The following is a 15,998-nucleotide window of genomic DNA, read 5'->3' as shown; positions in this document are numbered from 1 at the left end:
GAAGTCGGCGTGCTGTTGGGTTCATGCAACCGGTAAGACGGGTCCACACCCTAAGGCCGGGCGGACAGGCGATTGCGGGGCCCTGCTCCGGTCGGCGCTCCACCCTAGGCCGAGGCAGGAGAACGAATATTCAGATGAACTGCATGGCTGTTTCTGGATTTCACCAGCTTACTGCCGCAATTTGTTGGGGAAAGGACTCGAAGATGGTTTCGCGACCTGCCTGGGGCTTTTGGAGGCAATGGCACCATGGCAAAGGGCAGACGTGTTGGTCCAACTGCGCCGCTGCGGCTACCCGCATACCCTGCAGCCGCAGTCACACCTTTGCCGCCGGCACCCACCTGTCAAGATCAATTGCTGCCCAGAGCCAGAGGAGAGGGCTGAATTTTCCCTGGCTGGTGAGACGCGTTCTCCTCGTGGGAGGAAAACTAAAAATCGCGATACCACGTGGTTTTCTTCCTTGTGATATTCGGGTGCCATAGGTCGGTGCCCAAGTAATGAGTTGATCGTTGGTGTCAATGTTGGCAAGGTGACAGCCGTTTTACTCACTTTCTTTTCTTTTCCTTTCTTTTGACGGACCCCTGTACTTATCAATATCTCTCCCCGGTGGCCGCGATTGGTTGGTCCGAGCCTGGAAGCAAACAGCGTCTGCAGGATATCAAGCAGCGGTCTGAGAAAAGGGGGCAATGCCTCGTTCTCAATCTCATGTGTCTTGATGGATTCAGTCTGCATCTATCCGTCTTGGCCGTCGAGTAAGGATCCATCTGGATTTTGAGTGAATTTTCGCCATCTGACGAGTTTACATACGGCGGGGTCGACCATTTCCCGCTCCTGCTCCCCGTTGTGATCGCGCTTTTCTTCAGAAAGCCCCTGGGAGTTTGTTCTTTTGGGACTTGAAAGCGTTTTTCTCTCTTGCACGTCCACCCGACTGCCTGTAATTCACAGATGAGCATCTATCATTAGATGTGCCTTTTTGAAACTGAAAGCTCTCATATCTCGCAGTCGTTGGTGGCAGGTCAGCCACCTCGTTCTTCACCCCCACCCACCACCTCACATCACGTTTGGTTTGCACCCTCCTCACCTTCCGACCGCACCTTCCCCAGACGCACATCCTCACCTTCACCTCTGAAAAGTAAATAAACCAGCTGCCCCGTCGCGAGAGGCGGTCGACGCGTTGGCGTGTCTGCCTAGTATTTATTTACTTCACCCTCTGCTGTCAACTTTAACCTTCCCACCCACCACCCCAGCCAAGCTCCCCATCCATCACCATTGCGACAACACCGCGCCGTGAACTTTTCGCTGTTTGCACCTGCGCCACCTTCACAACTGTACAGAACCATCATCAAACCAAGCATCGTGTGTAAGTTTTCATTTTGGACCCTTCGTTTGCGTTTCACATGCTGTTACCCATGTATTTCTTTTTTTTCTTGGGCCATTTCCCCCTTGTTCTGTGCGACCTTTCATCCTGCACATGCTTCTCTACGCCTCCCCTTACCCTTTTTGATTGACACCAAATCCAGACGGCACAACAAAGGCACCATGGCAAGCGGAACTCCTGGCCATACCCAGCCGGGAATTTCGCATGGTTCTCAGAAAAAGAGAGATCGCGACCTCTATGCCGACAGCGACGACGATGAGGATTTTATCAGTGCCAAGCGACAGCGAAGTCTGATTGTCTCTTCCGGCTCGAAGCATGTCAGAATTCGCTATGGCGTTGACGAAATCAAGGGTGCTCTTCGTGGAGAGCTATTGTCTACCCCGGCCATGCAGCCGCTTGTCCAGGAGCTCATCGGAGAGATGCTTGAGATCACCCAGACAGAGAGACGTGTCTTGTGCGAAAACACTTTCTATGCGCGTACCAAGGCTGCTATGAAGAACCAGCAGGCCGATGAGCTTATTGATCTTAAGCGCTATCTTCTCGCAGAGACCTTCATTCGCATCGACAGCTGGTCTTTTAGCGCCCTGCGTGAGTGGTTCGACTTAGTCCACAGACTTGGCCTTGAGAGAGAGTTTCGAGACGTGTATTGGGAGGACAACCAGCGTGCCTACAGTGTTCAGATCGCCAAGCTTGCCAGCCATGTGAGCCCTCCCAAGATCCCTCGCAACAGGGACAACCACGTGCGCCTGTCTGCTGAATACGGAAGCAACGCCAAGGACATTGTCTCCCGCTCCGTCTTCGTCAAGGGCCGGGGCCATCCCATCATTCGGAGCGCTGTTGCTATCATGGTTTTGGCGGGACAAGAGAACCCTGAGAACAAGGACAATCGCCTAGAGAACATTGCCAGAATCTCTCAGATTTGGGCCGCATGGTGCATTGCGAAGCACGGCGAAGATGAGACCGAGCGGCAGTTCCTTGCCGCACTCATTCACGACCGCTATCGAGAGAACGACTTCATCAAAACTTGCTTTTTTTATGTCCGAGAGGAACTGGAGAAGTTGGCAATCAAAGTCGACAAGGACGAGTTCAAGAGGTGGCAGAGAATGCACTGGAGATGCCATCTCATCTCCATGTCCGAGTACCGAAGCCGACCAGTGGCTCTCAGGATCAACGAGGTGCCCAGCAAGGATGCACGCAAGGCGTCGGTCTCTCGTGACGATGAGAGCAGCCTCAATGCTGCCATTGGATCCATCAAGCTGAAGGCGACCACGAAGAAGGCTGCTACGGCCATCGCCAAGAACCTCCAAGCCCAGGAGTCGCCCGTCGAGACTGACAAGAAACCCGTCGTTCGAAAGAAGCTGAAGGTGGTTTCCAAGATTCAACCTGAGGAGACCTCCCAGTCCAATTCCCAGGCCCCGGTAGCTTCGATCGCTCCGCAGGTTCAACTCCCGCCGCAATTTCTCCCTCAGTCCTCATCTACGACCGCCTCCCCATCGCCGCTGCCTTCGCCAGGCCCCTTCTTGGGCCTTACCCACACCCAAATTAACGGAATGCTTGGTTTCCTCATGAAGGTGTTCAATGCTTCTGAGAGCAATGAGGGGGTGAATGAGAAGCAGTGCGCGGTGGACCACCAAGCCGTTCCGACGAAGCTAGACGAAGACGTCCTTGAGAGAATCAGCGCCTTGGAGGATAGACTCAACGCGTTTTCAGAGTTCTCTGAGAACATCATCGATGCCGTTCAGACGCTTGGTGACCGCCATGCTCACTTGGATGATACCCAGAAGTCGATGGACAAGAAACAGAATGGCATGCAGGAGTCTACGGACAACGAGTTTCGCTCCATTACTAAGAAGCAGACGGCCCTGGCTCAGAGACAGTCGTCGATGGACGGTGAGCTTGAAGCCTTGACTCGCAGGCAGGTTGGAACCCACGATGAACTTGAAACCGTCGCGGATAGACTAGCTTCCCTGGAGTCAATCACAAAGCAGAGACTCACGGAGCAGGATAGAAGCCTGAAGCAGCGAATCTTTGAACAAGAACGAACCATCAACCAGCTTCAGCAAGATGTCGATCTTTTGATAGAAAAGCAGAACCCAAACCCCCGCAAGCGCCCTTTCGACTCTCCTCGCAACGAGTCTCCTCACGCTCCTAAGGGTCCGTCAGCTATGATGAGACAGGGCCCGGGATACCACGAGAAGACTTCCAAGAGATTCGACCGACGCTGAGCACATCGACGGGCGAAAGGTAACGGAACGAGCATAGTGGGCGTCGACGACGACAACAACGTCCCATGAATGGCAATGAATGCCGATTGCGGATGCCAAAGATGATGATGGCGGATGATAAGTGAAGGATGATACCGGGGATATCGACAGTACTCGGTTGGAAGTGGGCGATACGAGACGAATTGCTTTTTGATCATGATGGCATAGCAAAGGATCGTGGTGGATATACCCGTGTAGGATTTTATTCTAAAAAGGGGATTGGCTGAAGGAGTTTGGCGGATACGTATGTGCATCGATGGATTTGCTCACTTGATTCAGGGAGAGTCAAGTCTCTTTTTACGTTTTGGGATGGTCAAGGGACGATTGTATGGAGAAAGGCCGTGGCATAGGGTCGCCGCGTTAGATAGCAAAAGTTTAGATAAAGCCATTCTCCTTCTCTGATGCCTGTTTGAACCGTCATCCGTCGTCGTCCTTTGGATTTCAGTTGGACAATGTAAAACTGAATTTGATGGATGTCTCTCAAACTCATTGGCCCCTCGGCGGTCTGATAACGACGACCTCGCCGAACCCCTTCAACTCAAAATCCCCATCTCCAGACGGAACAACTAAAGTCTTTCCCTTGTCTACATCCAACGTCTTCTCCCCAGCAACCCACATTTCTAATGCTCCTTCGCAAACGACCAAAACAGCAAACCCACTACTTGCTGCTTCAAGTAATAAGGACTACGATACACAAAACAAGGCCAACATGAGGCCAAGTCTCAGAGCCTGGTAATCTATTAGATTCGACAATGGAGACTGATCAACGGGGCCGCACGTTCAAAGATTTGCGAAGTACGAAGTAGACCAAGGAGCGGTCAGTTATCATGATCGGAATTCTGTTATAAATCTCGAGCCCAAGTGCGAACAACGGATTTCTGTCTTCATTCTCCCACACACAGAGATACTACTGTTCACTTTGCGCCCCAACGACATATCGAAACATACTCTCCCACAACACATCACTATGAAGCTTTCACAGGGACTCATCGCTGCCTCTTTGGCTGTCGGTATTATGGCAGGGTGCCGACGGGCACCCGAACTGTGCAAGTCAGACGTTGGTCCTATCTCACGAGGCCTGACAACCGGATGGGTTTGCAGTCTTCCGGAAGATATGCCCTGCCAAACGACTTGTGAGATTACTGGCGAGAGGCAACGATCCGAGCCTGGTGTGGTCGGATGGGAAACGATGAAGTGCTGCAAGCCGCAGACCGACTGTAAGGCAGTCATAAACCTAAAAAGATCCATAATAGGAATGCTGACAAACACGTGCTCTGAAGGTTGAGCGGAGTTCAGGCTACCTAGCTAGGACACAACCTCCCATTGATGGGATCAATATCACCATCGTTGAGAGCACCGGGGTATGGAGAAGCCTTGCGGTCTGCAGGGCTGCGCGTCTACTGACGAAAGTAAGAGGCATGCTCCGGGAGGAGACAAAACACTGCTTGGATGATACCTATTTTTAAGCCATATTTAAGATCAACGTTCTTCGCAAGACGACCCGAATCAAAACCTCTTTGATTTCTTAAGTGACCTCGATAAAATGGGGCATGGTCTGAATTCAGATATTTATCTTTTTGCACAGCTGTGTGTATACAATGGTACACCTCTCCGTAACACTGTCGTGGTACCTGATGCGATATCCTGTACGTTGAGGTGATTATGAGCATTTGCGAAACCGTTGCCCCATAATAGTGAAGGGACGCACTGCTAGCGTGGAGGGAGCGCGTGCGTCGTCCTTCCTCTTCAGTGGTTTTGAGGAAGGATGTCGGCTTTGTCCCATACGCTGAGTGTGATGCTGCTAATTTCAGATTTGATGAAGTGATCTGTGCCCGTTTCGTAGGCCGACTCGAAAGACACCAACCCAGTCCTTTCACCCTCGGAAAGGGCGAGTGTTGCGTTACTAATACGAGACAATTCGGTTCATGTGCTGCCCGATCTGGGAAAGTTTCCCCGAAGCCACGGGGTCCCGACTGGAGTGGAACCCCCGCATTCCGGCACCGGCGGTCACCTAGCGTGGCAGCATTTCCAGATTTTGAGGTGTCCTCAGACCTCGACAAATATCTGCGGGCGCAAAGAAACATATTTTTTTTCATGACTTAATATCTCAAATAACGATACGCATAAGCACTATGAGTTCTGGGACTCGGAGGAGTCCACCGCACCGATAGTGAAAGAATCCAGACTGGCTGTGCAGACCCCTTCACGTAGCAGAGAGAATCAAACCCTCATAGCCAACTCAGACAACCGATATCATCACATACGACCATACCCATTGGAGAACTCGGGATCCCGTCCGCTCTCCCATAGATAAGCCAATGAGGGCTGGAGTAGTAGTCGGGTCGGTGACGACCGGCGAATGCCCGGTGTTGTATGTTTTTTGCCATTCCATGCTTTTTTTTTTTTTTTGCCTAGACTATGTGAGCTACGATTCTCTAAACTTCGTTTCGCCTAGGGAAGAGATCTTGACGACACGATGGATTAGAAGGAGTCTTTGGATGTAGACTCAACAGTTCACAGAATGGTTTGATGCCATTTTAATGACTAATGACGCTGTTTGTTTAAAGACTGCTGGTGTCGCTAACATGTGACCTGTCACTTGAGGATCTGTTGAGTAGCCATGTCAGGGAGCAATTCTACTATACGATACGCTGATGAAGTTCATTTCGTTAAGCTACCATGTTGGATAGCTTCACCATAGAATCTCTCAAGCGTCTGGCATAGAGCAGGACAAATCAAGCCTGACTCGACTTATGCTTTGAATATGCCGTACTTAGCTCGGCATCGTGAATCACCCGTACCACCCACATACTGGCAAGACTCTCGAAACTTGCAGTTATCGAAAGCCGAGTACCCTGTGAACCAATTGCCACTAAAGTGCTTGCATTCAAGAAATGGCTGGTCTTTGATGCGAGTGTAGCCAAAGTCGCACACCTTGCCGGTGATCTCATCGTTTGTGGTGCCATCTGCATTCAAGCAGGCGCAGTACTTATAGTGGTCGCAAGCTCGAGTAGTAAATGCGAAAGCGAGAACGGAGAGAACAAATGTTGCCTTCATGGTGATGTAATAAGGCTGCGGCAGCGACGGTTAGCTGGGTGCTCCTTGCGTATGAGATGGGCCGAGTGGCAGTACTGACTAAAGACTGTGTGATGAGCTTGTGCAGTTTTAGTTCCGACTTGTAGGTAGAAGTCGGACGGGCTTGCGATGTGTTTGCGAATCGCTGATGGTTTTATAAAGTCGCCCTTTCGTCTTCAAGGAGCAAAAATTTCAACTGCAATTGCATTGTTGACGGTATCGCCGACTTCAGCCACCGCGCTTCATCGCGCCCTATGCCAGATTGTGGGTATTGTGACTCTTGGCGTAGTGTATATTCCCCTTTTGACTGACTCAACTCAGTATCAATCAGACTTGTGGGTTAGCCTTCATTTCAGCAGCCGCAGGGAGAGGTGCATCACTTTAGAAGCAACTACTTGCCAAGAGTGCCAAGAGTGTTAAGATTCTGACCGCGTACCTAACCGCGTATCTCACTAGTCATGAACACTGGGTTGCGCCTCGATTTACTAAGCGGTTAAGCCGATCTTGATTCTCATTCGTTGTTACGACCCCGTACGCAATACAAGAGCAGCGGCCGTGCGGTGCTCAGAGTCAGCCACGCTCTCGGTCTCGGATTTGCCCCATATCTAGATATCATATCAGCCGTTTGTCTTTGGCAATCTCGTACTTGGCTATTTTTCGCATCATCGCGAGAAATCTGAGGTCGCATGGTCATGCGTGCAGCAGTCCGACTGCATGATAGGATAGCCTTACAGCTAGTTGCTTCGTGGCCGCATCATTGGCAATCGAAGCATTCATTGCGGCAACGCCGGCAGTATCATTCGCATCGAGAAAATTGGCCTTTACAGATGACAAAAGAACCCAAGATGCCACCATCGCATTCATGAGCATTTCTGTGAAGAGTTGATATAACTTCGCCCTGTGCGTGCTTTTGTCCCGGATAGTATTTGTTGGGTAGAGAGTTGGTCATAAGAATGTGCTGCTACAAAACACGCGTCCGTCCAACGTAAAGAATTTTACACGTCTGCTTCGACAGTAACGAGAGAAGGGCCGTGTGTGGTATTCGCCACGGTACGACACGGGGGCGGGGGGCCGGAGTGTCGCTGGTGGGGCCGCGGATAGGGCGTTGTAGCCGGGAACTGGTTGTTGCATATCCTGCGATATATTTAGAGATCTGCGCGAACTAAACTTGGTAATGAAGCACAGGCTCGAATTTCCCACAAGACGTCTGCCTTCCATTATCAGGGGACCTCGCCGACGTGGCTCTTGGCGCATGTAGTTGTTCAGGCCACTCCTGAGCTCAATCATAGCCCTCGGAGGCAGCCGGAGACTACGCGCAACTTACGTTACCCAGAACTCACTATTATCTACTCACACGAAACCTTGCCAGAGACTGCGCAGATTACATGAAAATTCTGCCAGGCCTGGTCTATGCGCCGTTCACCAGCACCTGTCGTAATGCCATCCACGATTCCAATACCAGACCACATTGGACCATGCGTTCAATCGGCATCGCCTGTAAGGAGCCATCTTCTTTCAAGGAGTCCTGGCTTGCTATGATGCAGTGGTCACGTATTGTCCGAATGTCCGGCGCCTAATCCGAAGGAAATTTATTCAGATCCTTTACGCCAATAATGCTATCTCCAGGGCGCACTTTGCAAGACTTACGTTAGTCCTGTGTCCTTATTTGAATTCAAAGTCGCAAGTAGCATCCTTAATTTACGAGCGAATTGCCACTTGAGGGTGCCAGAGCCTGCTCCTTGGTCTCTTCTTTATCGCCTCGATTGGTTTCAGCGAGCCGTCTCTTTCTTTTTGGGAGATCATTGGTCACGAGTCAACCGCGAAGAAGTCATGTTATGCCACAAAAGGTTTGGGTGTATCACCTATTGCTGAAGCCTGATGAGCTAAAGTTGAGTTTGCGACCAAAATCTACACATCAGACAAGTAATTCTGCAATGCATCTACCGGAAGCTCCTTGCCAACGTAATTCGGCACCCGCTCAAACATCTCCCAGGACGTGTGCTTGAGGAGATGGATCTGGTCCCTTACCCATGCTTCTACCTCCTCTTGGCTTGGCATCTCGCCCTCGGCATCACGCTCATTGACTCGCTTGATAGCCAGGTCGCACCGCTCTCGAAGTCGCCAGAGCTTCTGCGCCATGATAGTATTCCTTCCCTTGACAAGGCTGTCGCAGCGCAGATTGAAACTCCTCAGCGACGTAGCCGTGTCGTCCGCGTCAGGATCGAGGAAGTCATAAGAGTTGACCAAGCTCAGACGCTCACCGCAGTTGCGCACTCGTATGGCCGAGTGCTCGAGATATCCGCCCGTCATCATGACAGCGCCGCCGACGGAAGCTCCTCTCACCTTCTTCATTCGCCCGTCGCCCATCTTGATGACCGTCTCGCCGCCGAGCATAGTAGAGGTATCGCTGAGCATGAGAACAATCACGACGGGTGCCATGTCTTTGTGCCACATGTCGAGGACCTCGTCTTCATCCAGATCTCCTTCAGAGGCCAAGTTGGCCGCAAGAGGCTTAGGCTTCATCGGCTCCTCGGGAAGCTCGTAAGGGCTGCTGACTCCGCCGCCGTCTCCTAGCTGCACGTTGATGTAGCCCAAGGCGACCTCACCGCTCTGAAGTCTTAAGGCATGCCCGTAGGCGCTGTTGACTGCGGCTTGGGTGACGGGATGATTCCATGCTTGCTTCAAGAAGACACCATCCTGTTGGAAATATCAGAAACACGACCTTCTGTGATGTCTCATTCGGTGGTAATCTTGGAAAATACATACCCCCTTGGAGTCGCCGTACCCACGGATAATACAGTACTCCTTCTCTCCGTACGTCTTCATATATTGATCCAAAAACTCGCGTCTGAAGGCCTCTCGGCGAATCATCCGGATGCCCTCCTCTGAGAAGAGGCGGAAAGGCTCCGTGTGGCACATGTCAGGACATCCCTTCGGCACCGGGAGTCCGAGGTCTGTAAAGGTGTGGCGGCGGGTAGGAGGTTTGTAATCAAGATGAATGGCGGGGTCAAATGGGGGGATATACAGCTCCGCTTCGATCTGCTCTTGTGTCATGGGCATCGCCTTGGCGAGCGGATCTGGGCAGCTGAGTGTCACGGTGGCCATTTTGACGATTCGAAGTGCTGCTAGTTAGGATGTAGTGCAAGAGACTGCTGAAGAAACGTTTGATAATTGCCAAAGTTGATGGGCTCATACATAGGAAAGAGAGGGTTCCGTCGTCAATTTAAAGTTTCGAACTCAGCTGATCTTCACAGCTGACGATGAAGTATCACAGGCTTCGAGAGGACCCAAGAGAGGACAGCCGTCTTTGGTCCAATTACAGGCCGAACGAATAGAAATACCTATAAGGGAGTTTAGACAGAATAACCTAGTCGTGAAAGGCATCCGAATAGAGCTTATCGTCTCGAAGTGTTGTCGTGTGATTCAGTCAGAGGGTGTATCATCACGTCCTCCAAGGACGCAAAGGTACATGTGGCCCGCATCGATCGACCGCAGCAAGGAAGATGTCCCGGTACAAACTCTGGCAAGATCCAAATTCATTGGTACAGCGTGTGCTTCGTGTATTACTGGCAATTCTATCCTTTTCCAGGATGAGATGCCGGTATACTGTCTCACCGCGAGACGATCTATCAGTTTGCTGGGCGAGTAGAAAGACTCTCTCCAGCTCCTGAGCTTATCTTCTGCATGTGCACTAACGCATCTCACGGCAACCAACGTCACAACCCCAAGATAGGCTCAGAAATCCTTGTCGACTACGGCAAGGTAGGCAACAGGCCTCGTGCCGTCGAACCGGCCATACTTCGTAAGTCCTTCACCCTGACTACGATTTGGTTGCGCGGATCGCGCATGATGTAGGACAATACGAAGGGGCTATTTATTTGCTGACCTTGAATAGCCCAAATAAATCTCCGATATTACTCCGCACGAAAAGGCATGCCCCGGGGAAAGATACGTTTACCGGGGCTCCGAAAGCGGCCCCACAACAAGAGGGCCGATATCTCTCTTGATAACAAAACCAATCACTTCTCCGCATCACTCATTGTCATCTCTGGGCATCTTCTCATGTACATGGCGAGCATATATTTAACAAGTGAGTTACTCCGATTACGGCTTGAATGATTTAATGAACCACCTCATGACCATTTGCTTTAGAAAATGAAGCATCACGTCGTTTGTCTGGACGCCGCAGAGGCTACCTTCCCGGATTTCGATTTCCCGCATACACGCAGTCTTTATGAACGCACACAGCCACACGAGGTCGCAGAGCGTATCAAAAATGCAACGATTGTCGTCACCAGCGTCGTGCCGATAACTCCGAATGACCTGGCCCATGCATGTCATCTGCAATGCGTTGCTGTCGCCGCGACCGGTTTTGAGTGGCTTGACCGCGCTGCATTTGTCGAAAGACGCATCACCGTCTTCAACTGCCCGCAAAGCAACGTTGAAGCCGTTGGGGAACATTTCCTGACGCTTTACTTCTCCGCCCGCCGAAAGGTTGTTGAGGTTCATGCTGCGATTACGAGTCCGGAGAAGGAGTGGATTCGAGAGGGCTCTTTGACGCCTCGGTGGACACAGGGGCCGCCTTTGAGTTGCGAACAAGAGGTCCTAGGGATCATCGGATACGGAGCTCTCGGGAAGAGAATCGAAACTTTGGCGAGGGCCCTTGGCTTTGGCAAGGTCTTGATTGCGGATCGCAAGGGCGAAAGCAAACCCCGCGAAGGAAGAGCCTCTTTTGACGATCTCATCAAGAGAGCTACTACTATTGTGGTTTGCTGCCCTAAGGACCCAGAAACTATGTCCCTGATCTCGGCCTCGGAGTTTCATTCAATGAGAAAGGAGGCGCTTCTTGTGAACCTTGCCAGAGGTGGCGTTGTTGACGAGCAGGCACTAGCAACTGCGTTGAAGGAGGAGAGAATTTTCGGAGCCGCTGTGGATGTTTTCGAGACGGAACCCGGTGGTGTGGGAACTACCCCTCTTATCCCAGATATTCTAAACGGGGAGACAGCCGTGCCGAACCTGACTTTAAGCAGTCATGTTGCGTGGTTCTCACAGAAAACCATCAAAAACCTGCAAGATATGCTTAAACTCGGTGTCGAGAGCTTCGTTGAGGAAACCATCGACGAAGACCGCTGTAAGCGTCTACTGGTAATCCAAAAGGGAGAGTTGAGGAAGTAAGACAGGCTGTCCGTGGACAAAGCGATAGAGAAATACAGCCAAGACGATCGGCCAGGTGGCTCTACCATTGCGCACAGATGAGATATTTTTATCTTTTCTTGCGACTGCATCTCACTTGTGACCAACTCAAACAGATCTGAAGTGGCCAAGGCCAAAGAAACATGCATGATCAAAGCCGAGCTTTCCGTACCCAAGAGTTGACGATAACGTAAAGTGAAGTCAACGTATCCTCTCCCCCCAGGATTTATCACTCCATGTCTCCAATGGCGGGGCTTATCGTACATACGTGCTGATCAATCGAAGATGTTGATTAGAAGCTGGCAGCCCTACATTATGTCATATCCTAGCCTGTGCAAGACGCCCATCTCTGGCGTGAAGGTTCAAGTCGTTAGAACCGGAGAGGCGATTTCATACTAAGCATACGATGTCAGCGGCCAAACATATCAACGCTTATTGAAGGGGAACATAAACACATATCTACGGGCGAATCCCCGTGAATTCGCTCTTTTGTGAATTTGATGGCCAGAGTCGAAGGCTTGGTACATGTTCTTCCTCAACGGCTTCGGGTGAGTAGAACCATGACTACCAAGCTCCTGATCCCGTGTGACTTGCTTTTGACACTCAGAATACAGATATGCCGTTGACTCGATGAAATCCCTCTTTCAGTCTGGTATCGCAACTCAGGCGTTCCGCGAGTTTAGAGAACATGGATATCCCAACGGCCTGACGATCGCTAGCTACGTTGGAATGCTACTCGGCGCGGTATTCTAGGGCTTCGGCGCCGACATCATTGGACGAGGACACGCTTTCAATGTTTCCCTTCTTGTATGTTCAGTCAGTTGCATTATAGCCGGCGCCATGCCAAATTGGAAATTCCTGGGATTCTTGCTTCGGCGCCTGTGGCAGTCTCATCATGGACACGGCCGTCTTCCTGGAGTACCTTCCAAGCAGCAAGCAGTGGCCTCTCACCGCTCTGGCTTGTTGGTGGGGGGGTCATTCACGCAGTCGCTGGCTTCCTGGGCTGGGGCTTCTTGATTTCAAACCCATGGAACTGCTCCGATGCTGCAAGTTGCACCAAGGCTAACAACTGGGGATGGCGGTATACCATGTTCACCGGCGGCGCCCTTGTCTTTGTAATGTCCGTGCTTCGGGTGACTGTCATCAAAGTGAAGGAAACTCCAAAGTGTCTGCTTGGTGTCGGCGATGAGTCGCCGTCGTAACGACTTTCCAGTACTTGGCTACAACGTACAACCGGCCATGCCCCTTGACCAAGGCAGATCCTGCGGCTTGCGGAACAGTCATCTCTGCCCATAGCAAGAAACGGTTTTCTGTTGGCGAGACCTTGCTGCACATCCGAGGCTTTTTCAGCAACAAGAAGATGAGCTCCTCGACGACTGGCATTTTCCTGTCTTGGACCCAAATAGGCCTGGCCTATCCAACGTTTTACGTTTTTCTTCCGTGAGTGGCAGCGTTTCTATCTCCGATTGATGTCTTGAAAGAGACTTGCTGACGATCATCAGGACATACCTTGCAACCAAAGGCGTCATCTTCCACCGAACGCACTTCGAAAGGTGGCGCAATTATGCCCTCACCAACATCAGTGGGATACCTGGTCCTATTGTCGCCGGTTTCATGTGTAACACGAAGCTTGGGCGCAAATACACTATGGCTATCGGTGCGATGATCACGACGGCCTTTTTCTCCGCCTACACGGCTGTGCAGACCTCCATGCAAGACTTGACGCTGACTTGCGTCATTGCCTTCTGCATCAACATTTACTACGGAACTCTCTAAGCATATACGCCCGAGGTTCTTCCTAGCGCCCGTAGGGCAATTGCGAGCGGCATTGCTGTTGCGTGCAATAGGATCATGGGAATCATATCTGCGGTGGTTGCCAGCGAGGGTAATACGGGCACTCCGGTACCACTGTACGTTTGGCAGCTCTGTTTGTTGGCATGGCTGGAGTGTCAGTGTTGTTCCCGTACGAGCCGTATGGCCGTAGGAGCTCTTGATGGACCTTGCCTAGTGGAGGATCTGAACCGAGATAATTACATGGCCCGAATCACACTAAGAGGATCTTTTCTTTTGGTGGCATATTGCGGGTATTCAGATTTGTGGTGTTTTCGGATAAGTCATGTCATAATTCGACTGACACAGTACGTACTCCAGAGCCCTACCTAGGTGGGTGGTCAACTGGCCTCTTCAATTTTTGCATTACATCAATTCTGTCACTTCAAACAAGCGAACTGTCGTGCATCGGCGGCTACCATGCAATTGTGGGTTCGACCCTGGCCCTTGGCCTCGCTCAGTGACCAATCTCCGGCGTGCTGCTCTTAAAGAAGAACAGGATCAGACCATAATAGCATCCTTCATGCACGTTGGTGCACGTCGAAAAACACATATTGCTTCCGCTGTCTCCGCGCAGAGACGGAATCTGCCGCTGATGTGTACGAAGAACCAACACAATCCTCATCGATCCCCGAGCCCCAAGTTTGACCCTTCTTTCTCCTCACTTCTTTCCAGAGTCTCAACAGTCTGTCATAGTTCCTATCCTCGTTCAAGTTCAAATTCATCAGCGACTGGCGCTGTACGGGCACGCGAGGCTGCCATCAAAAACAGTGCTTCATCAAGCAACAATTTGGTTCGGCTTTCGCAGTCCAATAATATGTCTGTCGATGCCCCAGCTGCCCGACACCCTGTCGGGGCCATCGAAGTTGCGGAAGGGCCTGTCGACGATTCGGAGTTTGAACCGATTGAGTGGGATGCCTCCTCCGCTGATTCAGCTTCCTTGACGTCCAGTATCCATTCTCATCAGTTCGAGTTTGGACGTCGCTATCACAATTATCGTCATGGAAGATACCCACTGCCAAACGACGAGAGAGAGGCAAATAGGGAGGATATGAAGCATGCGATGATGCTTGAACTGACGGTTCGTTTGTCGCATTTCCTCCAAGCCCTTTATGTTAAAGTCTAATCGCAACATAGGATGGCAAGCTGTTCTACTCCCCGATTGGAGAAAACCCTCACAAGATCATTGATGTTGGTACCGGCACTGGTGAGTGATCTTGGCAGGAAAGCACTTGATGCGACGATCACTGACGACTTTGGAAGGTATCTGGGCAATCGAAGGCATGTTGACACAACTTTGTGACACTCATTTGGGAATTGTTTAAGTGAAGGAACGAGGCTGACATTTCTTTAATCTAGTCGCGGATGCATTCCCTGCTGCAGAGATCTTAGGCATTGATCTGTCTCCGATGCAGCCGACATGGATTCCCCCAAACGTCAAATTTCTTGTTGACGATGCTGAAGACGACTGGCTCAGCGGCGATAACTTTGACTTCGTTCATCTTCGATATATGATTAGTTTCCTAAAGAATATTGATAAATTTATCGGTCAAGCATACAAGTAGGTGTTTAACTCGAAAGCTCACTGAGATATATCACTAACCAGACTAAGTCATATGAAGCCTGGGGCCTGGATTGAGTTTCAAGAGCTTCACATGTATCCACACTGTGATGATGGTACTGCAGGGGACAATTGCCAGCTCACTGAGTTCTTTGACATTGTTGTATCGTCGTTTCTCCGCTTTGGAGCCAACTTTCACAAGGCAAGAGACTTCAGACATCACCTTGAAGGGGCAGGTTTCAAGGAAATTCGTTGCGAAGTCAAGAAGGTGCCCATCGGAACTTGGGCAAAAGACGAGATTCTAAGATTGTGTGGCCTGTATCTCAAGAATGCCATTAAAGACGTCTTACCAGCTATGCAAAAGCCGTTTGAGGCGAACGGGCTTTCGCCAGTGGAGACGGAGGTTTGGAACGCGATTGCAAGGAAGGAGATTGAGGACAACAGCAAGCATCGATACTTTAACTTCTACTTCTGGTACGCTCAGAAACCGGAGGATGCGCCCGAACGGGATGGTGGACCGGATTCCTCCGGAGGCGAGGAGGCTTGAAAAGACTTTGGTATCCGCGGTCACGACCGGCAAGCATGCAGGAGACGCGAGACTCAATAAATAAATGACTTAGTATGTTTGCATATCTCACTGTGCTATTTCCTTTTTAAATTGCTTTTGTGGACAAGAAAATTAGCATATAGAGATAAACAT

At 50.8% G+C, this 15,998-nt stretch overlaps 6 protein-coding genes across 6 annotated transcripts; 4 read left to right on the top strand and 2 right to left on the bottom strand.

Annotated features, from left to right (window-relative positions):
- Window positions 1–1,536: 1,536 nt before the first annotated feature.
- CGCA056_v010587 (uncharacterized protein) lies at window positions 1,537–3,600 on the top strand (the record flags this gene model as incomplete). Its single annotated transcript, XM_037325834.1, has 1 exon — window positions 1,537–3,600. The coding sequence occupies one exon, from the start codon at window positions 1,537–1,539 to the stop codon at window positions 3,598–3,600; it is 2,064 nt and encodes a 687-aa protein (XP_037175311.1).
- A 1,006-nt stretch (window positions 3,601–4,606) lies between these two features.
- CGCA056_v010586 (uncharacterized protein) lies at window positions 4,607–4,924 on the top strand (the record flags this gene model as incomplete). Its single annotated transcript, XM_037325833.1, has 1 exon — window positions 4,607–4,924. One exon carries the CDS (start codon window positions 4,607–4,609, stop codon window positions 4,922–4,924), a length of 318 nt encoding a protein of 105 aa, XP_037175313.1.
- Window positions 4,925–6,390: 1,466 nt separating this feature from the next.
- Window positions 6,391–6,696, bottom strand: CGCA056_v010585 (uncharacterized protein; the record flags this gene model as incomplete). Its single annotated transcript, XM_037325832.1, has 1 exon — window positions 6,391–6,696. One exon carries the CDS (start codon window positions 6,694–6,696, stop codon window positions 6,391–6,393), a length of 306 nt encoding a protein of 101 aa, XP_037175318.1.
- A 1,926-nt stretch (window positions 6,697–8,622) lies between these two features.
- On the bottom strand, window positions 8,623–9,819 carry CGCA056_v010584 (uncharacterized protein; the record flags this gene model as incomplete). The annotated part of the gene is made up of 2 exons (XM_037325831.1): window positions 8,623–9,411; window positions 9,481–9,819. The coding sequence occupies 2 exons, from the start codon at window positions 9,817–9,819 to the stop codon at window positions 8,623–8,625; spliced, it is 1,128 nt and encodes a 375-aa protein (XP_037175090.1).
- Window positions 9,820–12,802: 2,983 nt separating this feature from the next.
- Window positions 12,803–13,683, top strand: hxnZ-0 (Major facilitator-type transporter hxnZ; the record flags this gene model as incomplete). The annotated part of the gene is made up of 4 exons (XM_037325830.1): window positions 12,803–12,869; window positions 12,895–13,055; window positions 13,121–13,347; window positions 13,410–13,683. The coding sequence occupies 4 exons, from the start codon at window positions 12,803–12,805 to the stop codon at window positions 13,681–13,683; spliced, it is 729 nt and encodes a 242-aa protein (XP_037175091.1).
- An 871-nt stretch (window positions 13,684–14,554) lies between these two features.
- On the top strand, window positions 14,555–15,845 carry LAE1-3 (Secondary metabolism regulator LAE1; the record flags this gene model as incomplete). The annotated part of the gene is made up of 5 exons (XM_037325829.1): window positions 14,555–14,818; window positions 14,875–14,944; window positions 15,001–15,036; window positions 15,097–15,298; window positions 15,350–15,845. 5 exons carry the CDS (start codon window positions 14,555–14,557, stop codon window positions 15,843–15,845), a joined length of 1,068 nt encoding a protein of 355 aa, XP_037175093.1.
- Between the last annotated feature and the right edge of the window lie 153 nt (window positions 15,846–15,998).

Source organism: Colletotrichum aenigma (genome assembly GCF_013390185.1).
Source record: "Colletotrichum aenigma strain Cg56 chromosome Unknown KSG_Cg56_contig07, whole genome shotgun sequence".
Classification (NCBI taxonomy): domain Eukaryota; kingdom Fungi; phylum Ascomycota; class Sordariomycetes; order Glomerellales; family Glomerellaceae; genus Colletotrichum; species Colletotrichum aenigma.
Note: the sequence above shows the minus strand (reverse complement) of the source record. Positions and strands in the feature narration are given on the sequence as shown.